Source organism: Hyperoodon ampullatus (assembly GCF_949752795.1).
Source record: "Hyperoodon ampullatus genome assembly, chromosome: 17".
NCBI lineage: Eukaryota > Metazoa > Chordata > Mammalia > Artiodactyla > Ziphiidae > Hyperoodon > Hyperoodon ampullatus.
Genome location: NC_136930.1, coordinates 50,467,496 through 50,489,385, shown reverse-complemented (window position 1 = coordinate 50,489,385; position 21,890 = coordinate 50,467,496). Strand labels below are relative to the sequence as shown.

General features: G+C 34.1%; 1 protein-coding gene across 4 annotated transcripts in view; it reads right to left on the bottom strand.

Moving 5' to 3' along the window:
• EMC2 (ER membrane protein complex subunit 2) overlaps positions 1-21,890 on the bottom strand; it is a gene marked incomplete at its 5' end in the record, with an annotated part of 107,838 nt that overhangs the window by 54,298 nt on the left and 31,650 nt on the right. For 2 of the 4 annotated variants that reach the window (XR_013811331.1, XR_013811332.1), the window contains 4 exons: positions 8,978-9,065; positions 17,940-18,044; positions 19,617-19,727; positions 20,556-20,637. Coding sequence is in view for 2 of the 4 variants with exons in the window: in XM_079722200.1 (XP_079578326.1) it covers positions 8,979-9,065; positions 17,940-18,044; positions 19,617-19,727; positions 20,556-20,637 (385 nt within the window). Of the gene's footprint in view, positions 1-4,994; positions 5,167-8,977; positions 9,066-17,322; positions 17,486-17,939; positions 18,045-19,616; positions 19,728-20,555; positions 20,638-21,890 lie in introns of those variants that run through there. The other 2 variants (XM_079722200.1, XM_079722201.1) reach the window with 2 other exon arrangements.

Here is a 21,890-nt window from a genome sequence, read left to right as displayed (position 1 = left end):
TCAAATTGATTTTAAATTGATGTGATATTTTGGTACACATTGTTACCTAGAGTTTTTAAAGAACATGCTTTTTGATAAACTTCAACTTTTGGGGTCATTCATCTGATACAATCACATTTTCACATAATTCGTATCCATGTTTTCATGTAATATTTAAGTTGCCTAAAAAGGAACTGAATTTGCAATTAGGGATTCTTTAGTAGTGTATCTCTCAAGTTTGTTAGGCATAAACTCAGGTTTCCTCGAAGTTACTGTCCATTCACTGTTTGGAAATGTTCATGATTACTTGGACATCTGCAAGTACAGACGTCCTTATTAGTGACTTATTTGCCAAATTAATGTCTCTAAGTTTGTTTTGGTGGCATCAGTTTGTTGAGACAGAGCAATTTTTCCAGGACTTAGACTTGAAAATGAATTGTGCATTCTTATAATGTTTGTGTTTTTATATTAAATAGTAGAGGTGCAACTGACCTTATTGGAATTCAGTCATTTGTGGATTAAATGGTCTGTTGCAATGTTTCTAATTTAACTTTGGGCATCAAGATCTAATTATTAATTATATTTTTAAGCTAAGAAACAATAAGTATAGAAGACTTGATTTATTCTTGCTTTCTACTATGTCTACTGTAATGCAAAGTTCATACCTTCTATACCTCATTATGATTGTTACAATTGGGTGCAAAAATAAATACAAATATATAAATGGAGATGAGTATATGAACATCTGTGTGTGTGTGTGTGTGTGTGTAGCTTTCATGCTAAAAACTGGAATGACAATAGTGGGCAAAAACAGATATGGTCTCTGACCTCATGTAATTAAAGACTACGGCGGGTGGGGGGGGGATCACCTGAAAATGATTAAAATGATAAGTGCTTCAAATGAAAGGTATGTGATAATATAAAAGTATATGAAAAACCGTTTTCCAGAGAAGCTAAACATTTGACATTTCCAAGTTGTTTTGCATAATCATCAGCACAGTTATGTTTTATTTTAGCCATTCTAATAGGTTTTCAGTGGTATCTCATTATAGCTGCAATTTGCACTTCCCTAATAATAGCTAATTACGTTGAACATCTTTTCACGTGCCACCACTACAGCCTCTTTGTTGAAATGTCTGTTCAAGTCTTCTGCCTATTTTCTAGTTGGATTGTTTTCTATTAAATTTTGAAAGTTCTTTATATATTCTGGACACAAGTCCTTTATTGAATACGTTTGCAAGTATTTTCTGTCCATGGCTTGTCTTTCCACTTCTTTAACAGGGTCTTTCTCAGAACAAATTTTTTTTATTTTTTACAGAGTTCAATTTATTCATATTTTTAAATAAGGATTACATCTTGTCACCTGAAGAATTCTGGCCTAACCCTAGGTCAAAGGGGTTTCTTCATGTTTTTTTCCTAAAAATTTTAGTTTTACACAATGCATTAAGATCCATGACCATTCTGAATATTTTTTTAAGGTGTGAGGTCTAGGTTTAGGGGGTTTTTTGCTATAAATTCCCAACTGTTCCAACACCATTTGTTGAATATTCAATCGTCCCAGCACAATTCCTCCACTGAATAAATTAGTTTGCCAAACTGGTGTGAGTCTATTCTGGACTCTATATTCTGTTCCATGTTCTACGTGTCTATCACTCTGGCAAAACCACACAATCAGTAACAATACCATACTTTCCTGACTGCTGTAGTAGCTACATAGTAAGTCTTGATATCTTGCAGTCTAATTCCTTCAACTTTAACTCCATTTTCAAAATTGTGTATGCTATTCTTGTTCCTCTACCTTTTCACATAAATTTTAGAAAGTCTGTCTATCTACAAAGAATCCTTCAGTATAGAAATTGTATTAAATCCACAGATCATTTGGGGTACAATTGATGTCTTTACTATGTTGCCTCCCAATCCATGAATATGGTATGTCTCTCCATTTATTTAGCTCTTCTTTCATTAGCATTTGTAGTTTTCAGCAAACACATCCCACAGATTTTCTTAAATTTATACTTAATATTGTATTTTTTAGCAACTTGTAAATGAAAATGTCTTCATTGCTAGCATATAAAATTTTTGTTGACCTTGTATTATTCTGTGATCTTGCTAAACTCACTTATTTCAAGATGTTCTTGGAGATTTCCTGGGATTTTACATGTTGACCATCAGGTTATCTGTAAATAGAGACAGTTTTACTTCTTCCTTTCCAATCTGTATGCTTTTTATTCCTTTATCTTACTGCACCAGCTAAGTCATCAAGTACTATAATAAACAGATGTGGTAAGTGCATATCCTTGTCTTCTTCCCAATCTGAATGTATTTAGTCTTTCATCGAGTACCATGCTAGGTGCAAGTTTTGTAGATGCTTTTTATCAAATTGAGGTAGTTTCCTTCTATTGCTGAGTTGTTTTTTTTCATCATAAATGGGTACTGAATTTTTTCAAATGCTTTTTTCATATCAGTTGACATGATCATGTACTTTTTCTTATTTTCTTCTTAATATGATAAATTACATTGACCAATTTTCAAATATTAAAGCAAGAGTCTTGCATATCTGGAATAAATCCCACTTCGTTGTGTAAACAACTCAAATGTCTTTCCATGGTGAATGCATTACCAGACTGTGATACCTCTATACAATGGATTATTTAGCAATACAAAGGAACAAATTATTGACACATACAACACTAATAGAGCTAAAGGGCAACATGTTGAGTTAAAGAAGTCAGTCTCAAAAGGTTACAAATTGTATGACTCCACTGATATAACATTTTTACAGTGAGAAAATTATAGCAATAGAGAAACAAATCAGTGGACAGCAGGCATTAGAGTTAGATGAGGATGTAACATGTAACCTATCAAGAAGCAGCAAGAAGTTCCTTTGTGATATACATTCTATATCCTGATTGTGGTGATGGTAAAATGAATCTACATATGTAACCCTTCATAAACAGAAAAGAAAAAAAAAGGCATGTAAAAATTGTGAAATCTGAATACAGTCTGTACCTGAGTTAATAGTATTGCTGAAATGTCAATTTCCTGGTTTAACAATGTACTAAGGTTACATAAGATAATAGGGAGAAGCTTACCAGTACATGGGAGTACAGTACAGCATTGCTTTTGCAACTTCTTGTGAGTCTTAAAATATTTTAAAATAAGACATTGGGGCTTCCCTGGTGGCTCAGTGGTTAAGAATCTGCCTGCCAATGCAGGGGACACGGGTTCGAGCCCTGGTCTGGGAAAATCCCACATGCCGCGGAGCGGTTAAGCCCGTGAGCCACAACTACTGAGCCTGCGCGTCTGGAGCCTGTGCTCCGCAACGGGAGAGGCCGCAACAGTGAGAGGCCCGCGCACCGCGATGAAGAGTGGGCCCTGCTCACCGCAACTGGAGAAAGCCCTCGCACAGAAATGAAGACCCAACACAGCCAATAAATAAATAAATAAATAAATATTAAAAAAAATAAAAATAAAAAAAATAAAATAAGACATTGTCTTTAAAATACAGTAGGAAAAAAAAGAGGGGTGTGACCTCTGAAAAATGAGTCAAGGAAGGCTTTGTTTTATAGAGAGGGAACAACAAGTACCAAGTTTGTAGAAGGAAGCATAACAAGGCCATTGAACTTAAGTGTAGCTAAACTCAGAAACAAAGGGGAAGAGTAGAGGACGACAGTTTAAAATTAAGAAAATATGAATCTTCCTTCCTGGTTCTGACAGCATACAGAACCTCAAAGGTCATGTTTAAGGCAACAAATGGGAAACAACTGAAGAGTTTTAAAGAGGGGGAGGGTAAAAAGGCATTATTAGTGATGTTTTATCACATTCTAATTGTAGTGAAGATGCTCTCTAGCCACTGTTGTAGTCTAGGAGTCATGTAATGGTAGCTTGGTCTAGGGTGGTGGTGGCAATAGAAATGGAGAAGAGTGGATAGATTTGAGGTGTATCATAGAGCATAAAATTAATGGAACATGGTCATGACTTGAAAGACTGAACAGGGCTTCCCTGGTGGCACAGTGGTTGAGAGTCTGCCTGCCGATGCAGGGGACACGGGTTCGTGCCCCTGTCCGGGAAGATCCCACATGCCGTGGAGCAGCTGGGCCCGTGAGCCATGGCCGCTGAGCCTGCACGTCCGGAGGCTGTGCTCCGCAACGGGAGAGACCACAACAGTGAGAGGCCTGCGTACCGCAAAAAAAAAAAAAAAAAAGACTGAACATGTCCATTAGATTGGTGACATGGAACTAAACGATTTCAAAGGAACAATGCAGGGGGTGAAGGGAATGCCAGACTGGAGCAATTTAAAGAATGGGAAAACAGACATGAGTTTAGACAAGTAAGGAAATTTGGCTGTAAAAAAAGAGAAAAATGGGTAGTGGCTGGAGTGGGACTGTGGAAATGAAGGAAGACGTTTTAAAAAGTGGTAGCGGGGGTTCCCTGGTGGCGCAGTGGTTGAGAGTCCGCCTGCCGATGCAGGGGACACGGGTTCGTGCCCCGGTCCGGGAGGATCCCACATGCCGCAGAGCGGCTGGGCCCGTGAGTCATGGCCGCTGAGCCTGCGCGTCCGGAGCCTGTGCTCCGCAACGGGAGAGGCCACAACACTGAGAGGCCCGCGTACCGCAAAAAAAAAAAAAAAAAAAGTGGTAGCAAACTGAGCATATTTTAATGTTAATAGGAAGAATCTAGTTGAAATAAAAAAGAGAAGGGATAATGAAGAAAAAATAGTTTAAGGACAAATGTGAAGAAAAGACAAAATTTTGGCAAGTCAGGAAGGGAGTGTGGCAAATTCATGAAGTTAAAGTATGGCTAAAGCATAAAAAATGAGGAAGACAGTGGTGGGAAATAGCTCAGCAAAGGATAGGGACAATTTCTTTTACTCTAAGAGGAAAAGAGGTGAATTTGGGCACAAGAATGTCATACTGGGTATGTGTTTATCTCATGACTTCTTTTTCTCTGTGAAACAGTAAGAGAGCTATATTAGTTAACTAGGGCTGCCTTAATAAAGTACACAGAGGACTGGGTGTCTTAAAACAACAGAAATTTATTTCATCACTGTTCTAAAGGCCAGAAGTCCAAGATCAAGGTGTCAGCAGGGTTGGTTTCTTCTGAGGAAACGCTCCTTGTCTTGTAGATGGACATCTTCTCTTCGTCTTCTCATGGTCCTTCCGCTGTATGTCTGTGTCCTAATCTCTCCTTATAAAGATATCAATCATATTGGATTAGGGCTCACCAATATGACCTAATTTTACTTAATGACCACTTTAAAGACTAAATCTCCAAATAAAGTCACATTCAGAGGCACCAGGGGTTAGAACTTCAAATATGAAATTTTGGGGAAGACACAATTCAGCCTATAAAAGAGGTTACTTGCCAAGAATGAGAAGAGAGATAGGATAAATTAGAGGTTCAAAGTGAAAGAGGTTTGAAATAGTTCTAAATAGTTTGAAATACTTCTCACATTAACTATAAATGAAGTAACCTCTTTTTTTTTTTTTTTTTTTTTTTTTGTGGTACGCAGGCCTCTCACTGCTGTGGCCTCTCCCGTTGCGGAGCACAGGCTCCGGACGCGCAGGCTCAGCGGCCACGGCTCACGGGCCTAGCCGCTCCGCGGCACGTGGGATCTTCCTGGACTGGGGCACGAACCCGTGTCCCCTGCATTGGCAGGCGGACTCTCAACCACTGCGCCACCAGGGAAGCCCTGAAGTAACCTCTTTAATGGGTAATTCTGTTTAAATTCAATTTAATTAAAAATGAAATTCTGACTTCATTATTCCATTAAAAAATTCTTTTACAGGCCAGAAAATCTGAATTCTAGTCCTTGCTCTGCTAACAAGCAATGTCACTTAGATATATCTGGCTCTCATTTTTGTCAAGGAACAACATATCAGAGACTAGACATATGCCTTAGAATATGCTAGAAGGAGCACTGACTTGGGAACGCCTGACATCCTGGTCCAATTACCTGCTCTGTCACAGAAGAGCTTAATTTCTCAGAACCTCACTTCCTCATCCTAAAATGCAGAACAACTAAATCTCTCTAAAGTCCCTCCTACACTCCTACTATAGTTCTTTGAATTTAAATAAGTTACTTTGAGAATAAAGGGATTATAGCATTAAAGAAAAAAATTCTTCTAAATATTTGATAATAAAAATTGTATGCTTCCAGCATATTGAAACATTGATTTTCCATTTCAATTTTTTCTACATCCTCCTCTGTTCCCAAGTCAACATTATCCTCATGATTAAAGACATTCTAAATATGCCTTTTTCTCACCTCTGCTGGCTTAAATAGTAGATGCTGAGTTGGAACAAGATACTACTTCTTTTGTTACATGTAATTATCTACTTAATTTTAAATCATTAATTCTAAAATAGCATCCCTAGCATGTCTAAGAGTTTTGCATCTTAAAAAAAAAAGCTGAATAATGGATATATTAGTCAGAAACATATATGGCTAAAGTAACAAAAAATAAAAACAATGGCTTAACAATCAAGAGTTTATTTTTCTCATGTAGTTAGTGCAGAAGCTGGCAATTGCTCTTGTTGGTTCAGGTGTTCAACCAATCAGGGACCCAGGCTCCCAGTAATCTTTCTACGGAACCATCTCTGAAATACAGCTTTAATTCTCATATTTGCTATTTCATGCTTGTAAGATGGCTATTATACCTCCAGGCTTGTTGTTGGCATTCATGGCCAGAAGAGGCAAAAAGCCTCAGCTCACAAAACTTTGACTTTTTAATTTGAAAGAAAGGCCCTTCCCCACAGCATCTGTTCATTTAATTAGCCCTAATTAGGCCACATGCCCAGATTTTGGATATTTGCACTTTCAAATATGGTGGCCATGAGTCACATGCAGCTATTAAAATTAAATAAAAAATTCAATTTCTCAGTTGTCCTGGCTACATTTCAAGTACTTAATAGCCACATACAGCTAGTGGCTACCACATCAGGTAGCACAAATATGGAATATTTCCTTCAATGAAAGAAGTTCTGCTTTGGCATATCACGGACCATATGGAATGAAACCACTTCTCTTTCAGATCAATCATGATACTTCCCTTGGGGCTGAGGGTAAGATCCAAACCTCCTGGAATAACAGGGATCTGTGCTCCTATCTGAACAATATAGGATACTGTTAACAAGGAAGAAGGAGGTAAAAGCAGTTGGGTGGGCAACTGTCTGCCACAATGAGATTACCACTATATATAATTGAAGTTTATAAATTATTACACATTAACAATGTACTTAATAAATAAAAAATTCCTGGCAAGGAGGTATTAAAATTAGAAAAAAATAAAGTAAAACTAAAGGCTGACAGTTATAAGGGACAGTAAATTACTTATTACACAAATATTGCTAAAGTAAACACTACTCTAGTGACTCATGGGAGGAGATTAAAGGGAAGAAAGGTAGTGGAATAATACGTGGGCACTATTTTCTTTATAGCAAACAAATCTGAAATGTCTGATTATGTTGAAAATGGTCACTAAATTCATGGGCAAAAACAGTGTATCTTGTGATAACAATTATTAATTTATAAGAATTATCTTCATATGGGAAGAGTTATTTCACATCTGCCCATTACTCAGGGCAAAATAAAATGAAAAAAACTGCAAAATGAAAGACTAGATGTGGAGAATAACTTACTAACAGAATAACTCAATAGGTTAAAAAGCTGATACTGACAATAGTTTTCTTCCTTAAGATTTCCAGGTTGTCAATTCTTCCATGATCTCCAATTTGTGCAAATAAAGCAATAAGAAGCATGCTGGAGTCTCTGTATTATGTTGGTAATTAATTAATTAAAATTTATATATGTATTAAAATTAATTAAAATTTATATATGTGTTAAAATTAATTAATATATATATACATATATATATTTCATATATATATGTATTTCTATATGTAATATATAAGTTATGTATATAAATTACAAACTAATACTAACAATATTTGCCCTGAATGAACAACTGCCTATTTTAAAAACTGTGTCTGAATAAAGTGGTTAACTCTCAAAGTTCCTTCTATTCTATTGCGAAACATGCAAAATACTGCTAAAGGTAGTGTAATGGTTGTTCACTATGAAAAGAGAAAAAAAGAAGAAATTCTAATTATTATTACTGAGGAGTAATGAGATATTAGAATTGTAAAAATTTTGCTTCTAAAGATAGTTTAGATATTCTTATTTTTACCTAAAGTAAAAATAACCAAGCCACTGAAACCCCTTTCATCCCTATTATCTATGCTCTCTAAAAATTATGCCTTTTACATAGAGTTGAAAGTTGGATAAATATAACTTTCATAAGGGTTAAATTTGAATATCATAACATACATGAACCTTAAACCATTTTATAGGTTAAAAAAATCTCAGTTATGTCCCACAGCGAAACAAAATTTTATAAAAGGATAGTGCTGAACTTTGGAGAATGATATATTTTAATCAAGATTTATCAGAATAACATTACAGCATATAAAATAATAGCCCACTGGAATACACAGCGAAACCCAACCTGATGCTATAAAAAGAATGAAAATAATTTGCCAGCATTTTGCTTCTGTCACCTATATATGCTATGTATTTCCTATCACAAATAAAAAGGAGTTAACTAGAAATTGAGTTCTAAAACAATATAGTCACTCACTATTTGAGTATAATAAAAAGAATCTAGAATTTCCATATGCAAGTTTAATAAATCATCAGTTTATTTAACAAGGTTATTTCTATATCAGATTGTGATTTAAAAGCAGTTATATATGTATGATATGGAAAGAATGATGTATAATCAGTAAGAATCTTGTCAAATCTCTCTTCCATGGGCTTTCCCCATCTTCCTGCTTAGCAGTAAATGGCATTTTTAGGTTTATATAAACACATTCTTTACAACTGCCTTCTTAGCAGAAAATCAGTATATAAGTAGCACTGGGCATCTAGTAAATAAGTCACAAACCAGTGAGCTCAATTTTACAGTTGTGAAATGTAATGTGAAAGAGTTTTTGAAACCTTAAGACTGGGTGATCTGCAGTGTTTCCAGCATGTCTTCGACTGCCTTGAGAGAGTATTTAGTTTCCTTCTTACTTCGACCTGCAAACTAATTTTTAGAAAATGCAATTAGGCTCAATTTCAGTGGCAGGTTCAAAATCACAGTCTTACTTTCAAATTGTTAGAGAGTTAACATTATCTATTTTATCACTAGCATGAAATCAGATATGTTCTTTTTCTTCAATAAAAAACAAAATTTGGGTTTTAAGGACATTTTCATTAAGGTTTCATCTTCAACTGACGTATGTAAAAATTTCCGTGTGAAATTGGCCAGTTTAAATGTTTAAGTAGTATGATAACCTATAAAAACATTAATATGAGTTTCAAACTGTACTCCCTCTTCAGACCAGAAAAGCATTATGAAATAAAAAGCATAATTTAGAAATGAAATTTAGCTTATATTTATGTAGGAATGTGGTCTACTTGTGTGGCCTCTAATCAACTTTTTACAATTTCAAACAAAGGTAAAATACAAACGTAATGAAGTTTTATCAAACATTTTAGGGTTGCAAGAATTCTCTAAAACTACTTATAATGGGCTGCAATTTTTTAAAATTTCCCAGATTTATTAGTTGACTAGATAATATCATGTTTCTGCAGCAAAAACCTATCAAATAAAACTCTTTGTTATATTAAATGTTTTAAAATATGCATTTTTAGTTTATTAAGTCATAATTTATTTTATAATACCAAATTGGGATTGGATTTTACAATAAAAACAAAACATAGTCATTCAATACTATCTTTGTACATTTAAAAGCAAATTCATGCATATTAAATTCAATATAGTGCATGATAAGTGGGGAAAACACTGTTCAATACCCCATGCTGATTTCAAAATGAGTTTTCTAACTAGACTGACAATTCCCATCATTTATCAGTTTGAGTTAACACAACAGATTTACTAGATAAGTATGTATTCCTTGTAAAGGAAGGGGAAGGTTTATTATAACCTTATTATAAAAACAGGTAATAACCTGTTTTTCCCCTGGTTAAAGTATTAACATTTTCTATTAGCAACATACAGTATTTTCAAGTTAACATCTAAGCACTCAGTATACTTTCAAGTGACTGTTCTTTCCTTCAAATACCAATGCTGTCTTAGGTACTTAGTACTTGATTTATGATGTGTTCCTTCTCTTTTGTAATTAACTTAATTTGGCAAACTTCTTGTGACCTGTTGAGAAAGATTAAGTGATCAAGCACAGGTAACATCCTAGAAGCAATAGACTTCAGGAATTGGTAACCTGCCTCTGACCTCTCTGGCTGCAGCTTAACATTATGATTCTCCTATTTCCTAAACCATTAGCTTCTGTGGTTGAATCTTGATTTGACAGAGTAACTAAAGGGGATTTCTAGAGGAAATGCCAGGGAAAGAGAAGAAGCTTCTTGTAAGAATCAAGATCACTTTGCCTTTCATAAGACATTATTAACTTAAGGAATTCAAATGCTGAATATACAGGCCATAATTTTAAAATATGGCAATAGCAACACCACATTTAAAACTCTGCCCTTTCATAATTTCCCTTGGTGAGTAAAGGATGTGGAGTGAGCTTATTACTCCTATTACCCAGTTGATAGAGTCACTTTCACAAGGACTTACCAAGAACAGAAAGCCTTTTCTTTTACCACTGCCTACCCAAAGTAAACAGGAATTGTCCTAATCAGATACTTAAAGGTCTAATTCTAAGAAAAAGCTTTTGATGGGTTGGGGGAAGGGGTACAAAATAGGATACCTAATTTTTTAAATGGAAAATAAAAATGAAAAATTTGTGTATCACTGAAGTCATAGTATTTTAAAATATAGCATTTTTCTTGATTTGTATTTAAATGTAATAAAAGTAATAATAAATACAAAATTTGTGATTTTTAAAATTAGCTAATTTTAGAAAACCACCTAAGATTGTGTATCAACACTACTGACAACCAGTGCAATTTAGAATAAACCAAACTAACTTGTGTCAGAACAAATAAAAAGAAAGTTGGAAATATAAATCTATCACTTCAAATTTTACCTGACATGCAATTATTTTGTCTATTCTAGAATTATATGGCAATTTAACTGATTAAGCCGGAATCCTATTTTTCCCTCAAATCATGATTTAATTTTCTATTTCCCAAAAGGACAGTAACAGAATCACCTCTGTAATCACAAATAACATATGGATCACTAGCACAGACGAATTTAACAGAGTACCAAAGAAGCATTTATCTGGAAAATTACTGTGAGTAGGTTGACATTAAAGTTTTTCATGAGCATTAATCAAACTTGCCTGCCTCTACTGAACATGCTAAACCAATTACCTAATTGAAGAGCAAGTAGTAGCCATATTTTGTTTCATTAAGTAGAAACAAAGACAGAAAGCAGTTCTTAAAATCTCATTTTCTCTAATTTTTAAATGCCTAGAAAAACATTACAATAAGGAATACTTATTATATACTTTATACTTGTTTATATGCCTAGACATATCATAAAGTTCTCAATTAGATCCCAGATATTACTAAAATGTCTCTGAAAATTATACTTTTCCACATTAATCACAAATTCTGCATTTTTATTTTTCATACAGATTTTGCTTAAAGTAAACTTTTTTCATAATTTCCTGATGGATCTTAAAGAAAACTAACCAGAAAACCACTCAAATAATAAAAAATTGCTTATTAAATTCAAAGGTCAATGATTTACCCATTGTGATAACTGGAGTAAGTTATCACATAAGTTATTTTAACTGAGTTAAAATTCACAAATTTACACAGTTTGTGGAAAATAATATGGGGGGACAAAGTAATAAGATAAATAAAATGGAGAAGTGGATTGATGAATCTCAGAAACATGCTGAGTGAAAGAAGCAATGCACAAAAGAGTACATAAGCTACGATCTCATTTATATATAAAGTTTTAGTACAGGCAAAACTAATTTATAGTGATGAAAATCAAATCAGTGCTAGTCTGCAGTGTGGAATGGGGCTGACTACAAAGTGGCAGAGGGGACCTTTCTGGGGTGATGGAAACTGTATGTCTTGAATGGGGTAGTGGTGAGAGAAGAGTATACATTTGTCAAAACTCAACTGTACACTTAAAATGTGTGCATGTTATTGTATGTAAACTATACCTCAATAAAGTGGATAAAAAGAAAAAGGCAAAATAAACAAAAACAGAAGGATGGAACTATGGAGTTATACAAAAGTGTAATAAATTGCCAAATGACCACATATTTCTCTTCCAATTGAAAGGTGAAATATTATATCCCCTGTATCTGGGTTCACCATGTGACTTGTTTTGCTCAATGGAATATTAGCCATATGTGACACAACCAGAGGCTCAAAACACCCTTGGGCACTGGAGTTTGCCTGTTTGCTGCTCCTGGAACACTGAAACCATCATGTGAATAAGTCCAAGTTAGCTTGCCAAATGGGAAATACAAGGCCCAGCACCCCCAGCTGACAGACAGCCAACCATCAGACATTTAAGTGAGGCCATCAACCACTAGCATAGAGTAGAAAAAAAATAAGTCCACTATAGACCTGTAGAATTACTCAACTGAGCTCAAGCGTACATGATACCTACAGATTCATAAGCAAATAAGTCGTTATTTTAAACCACTATGTTAGCAAAAGGCAATAGATACAAATATTTATGAAATCTGATTCACATGAAGAAAACCACCAACTTCTGTAGAAAAAGCATAGAGATGAAAATTTCAAAAGCACCAAAAGATTTTATTTAAAATCCGTTACTGGGACTTCCCTGGTGGTCCAGTGGTTAAGACTCTGTGCTTCTATTGCAGGCGGCACAGGTTCGATCCCTGGTTAGGGAACTAAGATCCTGCATGCCGCTCAGCGCAGCCAAACAAAAACAAACAAAAAAAATGTTACTAGTGTCTAGAGGCAAAAATAAATTTTGCATGATGGGTGATTCCTAATTGAGAGGTATTTTAGGCTGCTATACAGAAACCTGACATTATCAACTGAGAGATGTTATCTTTTTGGAGTGGTATCCAAGATGACAGAAACTTACCAAAATTCCTTATACTACCCTTTCCCTTAGAGTCAAGAAAAGGCAAATCATACCTTCAGGAAAGATGTGTAAAACATCACTGGGTACTATGGAGTTTATGGTGCCAAAGTCAAAGACTGAAGAGCACAGATGATATTCTCAGAGCTCTTTCCCAAAACACTGAGACTTTACAAAATAAGTCTATGAAAAGAGAATGGATCTAATAAGACCATTTAAAAAAATCTGTTTAAAGAGAATGGGAGGGAGGGAAAATATTACTAACAAATAGGGTTTGGATATATGAACAATGACTTAAAATATCGAAATGATGGATTCATGTCTAATGGTAAAGTGCATCTCATATGTCAGGGAAGGGCATGCTTGCCTGGTCTTGCATTACTGAAGAGACAGTGAAAAAGAGGAAAAACAAACAAACAAACAAAATGAAACTCTAAATTTAGTTACTATGGAGAGCTTTGGGTCTGAAATGAAAAGGGAAACAAGTGAGGGAAGGATATCACTTGTTCACATGAGAAAATAACTAAGAAGGGAGTTGGAAACTATAAATACAGTTTTAGAAACATTTATACCTGACATCTCTTTATAAAGGCAGTATATTGTGGCCATTAAGAGCATCAAACTTGGAGTCAGGCTGCCTAGGTTTGAAAACCGCTCCTGTCAATAACCAGTTATATCACCTTGGAGAAAATTATTTAATCTTTCATGCCTTAATTTCCTCATTTGTAAAACAGGAAAAGTACCTACCTTATACTAAATTTTCTGTTTGCTATTATAACTGTTATTGTCGTTAGTGCTATCGTAATTGCAATAAAAATAGCAGACATAATAAAGTGAACTTACAGCATGCAATTAGTAAACACAATATAATGTGTATTACTGTGATATGGTAAAAAATATGTATCAACTCCTTTAATACTCAGAAAACTTTTATTACGTCCATCTTGCAAATGAAAAGCTAGGCCCAGAGATGGTATGTAATTTGTCCATGGCCACATGTCAGAACCAAACTTGGAAGCCAGACGATACGGCTCAAGCATCTATGTTCTCTCTCAACTATTATAAGGTAGCAGCTTCCACAGAATGGGACTCATGACAGAAAACAGAGATAGAAACACTGGAAAGCTACGCAGGGGGGAAAAATTATTTTCACATAATACATAAAAATCAGTTCCAAATGGATTGTGGATCTAAATATGAAAAGTAGAAGGAAAAAAAACTCCAAAGACACACAAGATTATCTTTATGACCATCAGTAGCAAATGATTTCTTAAGCAGACATAAAAGTACAAACCATAAAGGAAATGAACAATTACGGTGAAGATAATCTTCAAAACTTTCTTCATCAAAATCATTTGAGAGTGATTGCAACTAAGGAGTCAAAAAGATCTGCTACACATATAATGAACATAGGGCCCATAATCAAAAAATGAAAAAACAAAATAAAAAGTCATAAACCAATGAAAAACATACAGACTTCATGAAAGAAGATATCCAAACAGCCAATAAACATATGAAAAAGTGTTCAACCTCACTGGTCATCAGGGAGATACAAAATAAAACCATGAAGATACCACTACACATACACCAGAATGACTATAATTACAAAAACTGACAGGACGTGTTGGTGAAAATGTGGAACTATGAGAACTCTCAAACACTGCTGGTGGGACTATAAACAAGCAATCTGGAAAACCAGCTTTATCTACTTCAGTTAGATATATGTACATCCTATGACCCAGTATTTCCACTCAAAGCTATACACCCCTAAGAAGTACATGTACATATACACCAAGAGACTTGTACAGCAATATCAGTGTAGTATTATTCATAATAGCCCCAAACAGGAAATAATCCAAACGCCTATCAACAACTGAATAAAGGGGCTTCCCTGGTCGTAAAGTGGTTGAGAATCCACCTGCCAATGCAGGGGACACGGGATCGAGCCCCGGTCCGGGAAGATCCCACATGCCGCGGAGCAACTAAGCCCATGCGCCACAACTACTGAGCCTGTGCTCTAAAGCCCGCGAGCCACAACTACTGAGTGTGCGTGCTGCAACTACTGAAGCCCGTGTGCCTGGAGCCCGTGCTCCACAACAAGAAAAGCCACCACAATGAGAAGCCCACGCACTGCAAAGAAGAGTAGCCCCTGCTCGCCACAATTAGAGAGAGCTCGTGAGCAGCGACAAAGACGCAACACAGCCAAATATAAATAAGTAAATAAAATAAATTTTTAAAAAACTGAATAAATAATAGTATGTTCATATAATAGACTACAGTACAATGAAAATGAATGAACTACAGACTTAAACAAAGGTAAAACTCATAATTATATCATGAAACAGGCCAGACAAAAATAAATACATACTGTATGATTCTATAAAGTTCAAAAAAAAGGCCAAAACTATGGGATTATAAATTTGTACTTTTGAGGGGAATACAAGGAGTAGAATTTGAAAGAAGGTACCAGGAAGGTTTTGGTGTGCTGTAATGTTTCTATTTATTGACCTGGATACATTTACTTGTATAATTCATTGGAATGTATCTTTGTGACTTGGGTTCATTTTTCTATGTATGTTATAATTTAATAAAAATTGATTTTAGAAATACAGTCATGCCATGTCAAAAAAAGCACTCTCTGAGCTGCTAGCTGTTTCTCAAAAATATCTTAAAAACAATGATGTAGTTTGCATACTATTATTTTCATATTATCCAAGTCTTATTTTTAAATCACAAACTACCCCTCCCTCCCTCGCAACCCCCAACCCCCAAGCCTACTCTGTGTGGAACCCCTTGAGCCATCTCAAACTCCATTTGAAGAAGCACAGCCTAGCTAATATTTATAAATATTCTGACTTGCAATATGCCAACAGAACCAACATTCTCTATTATATATAATAAAACTATACAAAAGTGACTAAATGGTGTGATCACAGGGCACTGAATTGATTTAGTCTCCCCAACCAGGAGTACAAAAACAAAGAAACAAATAGCACCAAAACCAAGACCAAAATAAGAGGAAACAAACCCAACAAAGACATCTTTCAAAAAAAACTATATTGCAGGCAATCCTTCAAAACCCTAGAAGGTTGTTATACCACCAACAGTAGCAGGACCTACAAAAGCTCAACAGCTGTGTGGTAGGCACTACAGGATGTAAAAGAGGGCAACCTACTACTCTATAAGCCACCAAAGTAAAAAAAGTATGAACTGATGCATCTGCAAATGGCTTGCAAAACTAGGACAGTCTCATAGGCTTCAAATCAAAGTATAAAAAACTGCATGCAAACGTGACATTAAACAAATCTAATAGTCTAAGACCTCAAAATCTCTGAATTATCCAGCAAACACCCTCTTCCAAAAGGAAAAAAACCTCACACTGAAAGAAAACTACAGAAACTGAAACCAAATTTAACAGGGCAGAAACACTGGGGTTAAGAGGGAGAGATGGTTCAGATAAGGGGAGAAGGGGAGAGTGGGAGGTAGTGATGCCCAGAGGCAGAAAATCCCAGAAGAAAAAACAACAACAACAAAATGTAACATTTAAAACTGAGAACACCACCTCAAAATTCAAGATCTGTAGACCATAGGGGTAGAACAGAGAGGCCTGCAGCCAGAAAAATCATTCTGAACCTGACCTAGTTCTAAGAAACACTGGATACATAGAGAGGTCATATTTGAGTTCTCTGTAGCAAAGAAGAGGAAACACATAAAGGTCAAGCTGGGAAAGTTATGCTGTTCTATCTCTGACTCCCCTAAGATGGTAAAAAACACCTCCTAACAGCCCAGAAAAACTATCTTATTTAAATGCAGAGAACAGAAAAAAAAAGAATTAACTCCATAAAAAAATTATTACCAGAAAAAAAAGAAGAGAATAACAGAAAATGACAGAAGGATTTGAAAAAAAAATGAATGATAAAAGGAAGTGCGAAAGGAGATCCAATAAACTTATAGTTGGAGACCTGATAAAGAAAACTTAAGGAATCAAGCAAAAAAATTTCAAAATCATAATTCTAAAAGCAACTTTTCTCAAATTAAAAGAAGACTGAATCCAAATATTAAAAAGGTCTGTAGTGTATTTGGGAAGACCGACCCAAGAATATCAACAAAACATTATCATAGTGAAACTATTGGATTTTAAAGATAAAGAAAAAGTTCCTTTGGGCAACCACACAAAAAGTGAAAGTCACTTATTAGAGAAAGAAAATCAGGATGGCATGAAACTTGTTGACAGCAATATTTTATCCTAAAAAAAACCACAAAAAAACAAAAAAAGGAACAATATGCTTAATACTTAGGTAAATGTATTTAATAGCAAAGGATGTATAAAAAGTCAAATTGTCCTTCAAATATAAAGACTATAGACGGATAAGTTACAAACATGAAAGATGTAAGAAGATGAGTTTTTCCATGCGTCTTTCCTGAAGAATCTCCTAGGGATGAGCTTCAGTAAACTAAAAAATGAGGGGAGATGTTTCAGATAAGATCTGACTGTAAACAGAGTACATAAACTTTGTATAGAGTCTTGTTAGTTTACTTTTAGGATTTTCTTCCTCTTTTTTTTATTATTTGAGATATCTGATTAATAATACACTCACATACCCAATCTGCCTCTGAAATACATCATGAAATTTATCCTTTCTGGATTTTTACAATTACTTTTTTTTATTTGCCAAATGTAGAACTACTGAGATGATAAGGCTCATTATGGGATCATAATAGTAACTGACTCCTTTTGAGGAAAAAAAAAAGGATCCTACAAGCTAATTCTACACAGTTAAAACACTTGATAAAGACCCAAAAGCACAAAAGTTCAATAATAGACATCTAGCTTTGTAGTTTGTAAAAACATAAACTAAGAAATACATTAACTGACCTATGTCATAATATACAATTATCAATACTAACCTGATAAGCTCTGTTTATTTGACTAGCTGCCCAACTAGCATATTTCATGTTGTCCTTTTTTGTTTTTGCACTTGCTTTCGGATTAGAAGCAATATGACTTGCAGACTAAGAACAAAAAAGAAACATCAAAAACAATACTCCTTTGATGTAGCCAAGACAATCAAAAACATGTAAGGGTCATAATTGCAATGGGCTGATAATAAAGAGTTTTTAAAAACCGTACCAACACAATTTTTAAAATAAAATAAAACTGAATGAAATTAGTGTTTACAAATGAAAATATATTTTAAAACGGAGAATAATTCAAGGTAGTAGGAAGAGAAAGGATATTTTAAATAATATCCAAAATTATTTTATTAGTTATCTACCACAGCCCTTGAAGGTAAAATTCCATCATCACTTAAATACTGTAGGATATTACTGGTGCTATTTCTTATTACTGAATTACTTCAACTTTTCTATGTCAGAATTATAGAATTACTGAATATTAATATAAGGAACCTCAAAAATAATTTAGTCTAACTTCCTACATTAACAGGTGAAAAAAAAATTAACCTGGAATCCCAGCTCAATCATTTAGTAGCTCTGTGTCCATCCTTGGGCAAATCAATTAGAACTCTCTGTGTCTTAGTTTCATTTTCTGCGAAATGGTAGTAGTAATAGTACCTTCTCAAATAGTTGATATAAAGATATAATGATTTAAAATAAAAAAGAGAGCTCATAACACCTGACACATAAAGTGCTATGTATTTTTACTATTATTAATAATTTATTTATTTAAAAAAATAGTATTTATTTGGTAAAAGAGACACTGCTACCATATTGTACCTACAAGCTGCTACAACTGGCACTGGAGAATCCAGGAAAAAATTTTTGAAATCCCTTTAATCTGTTTTCTATTTTGCCATTTCTTTGCTGAAAATTATTTCATTTACGTTTCTTCCTGCCTCCATTTCTGCAATCAATTCTTTTCACTGAGCTCCAACAAAATATTCATCCAAAAGTCCATGAAAAGACTAGGATAAATTAAAATTTCAAAGGACTGGCCTATTAAAGAAGTTTATTTTTCTAGTCATTCTGACTGTAGAAAGGAGCTCATTTTATATAAATTTGAAGTTCATTAAATTCTTCCTCTATTTCCCATAGCTCTTGTTAACTGACTTTTTCTAAGCTCATCATTTAGCATACATAAACAAAAGAAATATTTAATTACATGCATACCACAAACTGTTTTTCTATACCATTAAAAATGTTTTAATTTGGCATTAGAGATTTTATTTCTAATATGTCTTTTATAAACATAGTTTAAAAATATCTCATAAAATTATAATTTAAGGTAAGAAATAAAATGTTGGGCATGAACCCAAGAATAACAAAACAATTAAGAAATACATAATATAACTTTGTATCTGTTCCTATTTAATTTCATAAAGGCAGATTTAAATTCTGATATAGTAAAAGATAATTGACAATAAAATGTCAAATAGCTGGGATATATTAACATTCAAAAATATAACCACCTTACAACCTATTGCTCATAATTAACTAGAGGGAAAAAATCATATGCTTATCAATGAAATACAAAAAAAAAAAAAAGAGGGAAGTGATTAACTGGGATGGTTAATGGACTTTAAATGACATTTCATAAAATAACATTAAACATGCACCTCAACTCACCATATAAAGTCCAAATAAAGCTCTCATATTTCTGTTGTTCAGTTTCAATGCCTGTGAAAAATACTTTCTTGAAAGTTCAAGATTTTCAAGTCCACCTTGGGTATATTTAACCTGTTAAAAATTACGGAGTGCTGAAACCTGTTTATTTTACTACTTTGAAATATAGCATGTTTCATCATACCATAGGCATTAGTAATTGAAACAGATATTCTGTAAACAAATGCAAGATGTTAAAAGAATTCATCTTAAAGTTGTTAAAGCTAATCTAAACTTTAAAGCATAAACTACCCTCCAGAATCATTATATTCTATGAACATTAAGATCACTGAGTTTTTAAAATTAAAAAAATGCTGCCAATATAAAAAACCCCATATAATTTCTATTTCAACTGCCTTCCAAATTCTTCACAACTTTATTTTCTATTACTAGCATTATAAATCTAGACTTCATACTGAATTGTCCTTTCCTAGTTGCACTGACATTCCTTAATAATGAAGTCCTTTTAACCTTATAGGATTCAATTGTATTGCTATTCTTAACAGTTAATCAAATAAGATAAATACTTCCTACTTTCCAAAATACTGACCTTAATATGAATTTCCTAGAATATGGATGTAAAAATTGTAATCACTGTAAATGCCTTAAAGGCCATTAAATGGTGATAACTGTGACATAATTCATAATTAGGAAAGAATACAGTATGCAATTAAAAAAACAGAAAGAATTTCACTATTTTAAATAAGTGCATTTAATTGAAAAGTCAGTATTTCCATTATAGTATTAAAAATTTAAAAATTTTACTCCCACAAATCAATTTTCATCACATCTTACATATTTATATACTTGCCTAACATTAAGGACATATTCTTAGTTCCATAACAATACCCAACATGAACAAAAATAAAATCACATACAATTGTTGTTTTTGAAAACACTTACTTCAGCATACTGCTGACAGTATAAGTGGTTGTGTGGATTAGTCATCATAAGCTCCTCTAAACAAAAGGCTGCTTTAGCATAGCTGAAAAACATCAAGGAGTTGATTTTAAAAGTCATAAATTTTATGTCAGTTACACCTTAATTTAAAAACAATTTTAGTGATATTACACATTTTATTCCCAAAATACTTTAAATACCTTTATTAATAAAGTACTTATCTTGAATTCATAAATATGAATATCATATTTTTTAATGAAATGAATAAACAGAAGCTTAAACCCTAAAGCAGCCTGTGAACTATCAAGAGATATTACATTTTTCTTTTTTTCTTATTTATTTATTTATGTATGCATGTATGGCTGCGTTGGGTCTTCATTGCAGTGTGCGGGCTTTCTCTATTTGCACCAAGCAGGGGTTACGCAGTGCACGGGCTTCTCATTGCCGTGGCTTCTCTTGTTGCGGAGCATGGGCTCTAGGCGCGCAGGCTTCAGCAGTTGTGCCACATGGCCTCAGTAGTTGTGGCTTGCGGGCTCTAGAGCACAGGCTCAGTAGTTGTGACGCACAGGCTTAGTTGCTCCACGGCATGTGGGATCTTCCCGGTCCAGGGCTCGAACCCGTGTCCCCTGCATTGGCAGGCGGATTCTTAACCACTGTGCCACCAGGGAAGTCCCGAGATATTAAATTTTTAAAACTGGGTCACTAGGATGACATCCAAACATAATTAACAACACAGGCTTCAAGATCTTGGATCAGGTTACATATAAAATAAGTTCTACAAGTCCACTGGTCATTTAATAAAATATTCAAATAGCTAAAGTGTAATGAGGAAATAAACATTAAATATTCTCTATTCACTAAAAATCCTTTACAGACATATCCCACATATTCTATTACAAAGACTTTTCATTATTTAAGGTTACTGTCAAATACAAAATTATGAAGTTATGAATTTCTAAACCCATGAAAAACAGATCAAGTTAGTGGTTTTGATATGCACTCTACTACTATTTAATCATGTGGTAGAGAAACAAAATCTTTACTGAAAACCTAAGGAGAAAACTGCTGCAAAGGGCTCTGGAAAAATAGTTTTATACCACATGACTATAATTCCCCTTAATGTATTTTATATGTTTAAGCCATGTGAATATCCTTCCTATTTACAAGAAATCCTAAAGAACACAGGTGTTGTAAGATTTAGTCCCAGTGAGGAGGTTATGACATTACAACAGAAAAAGGCTACCTACAGTTATTTTTGACATTTGTCACCAATATACAAAGGTATCTATTTTACACTAATGTCTGATATACTTAGTTTTCAAAATATATACGTTGCAG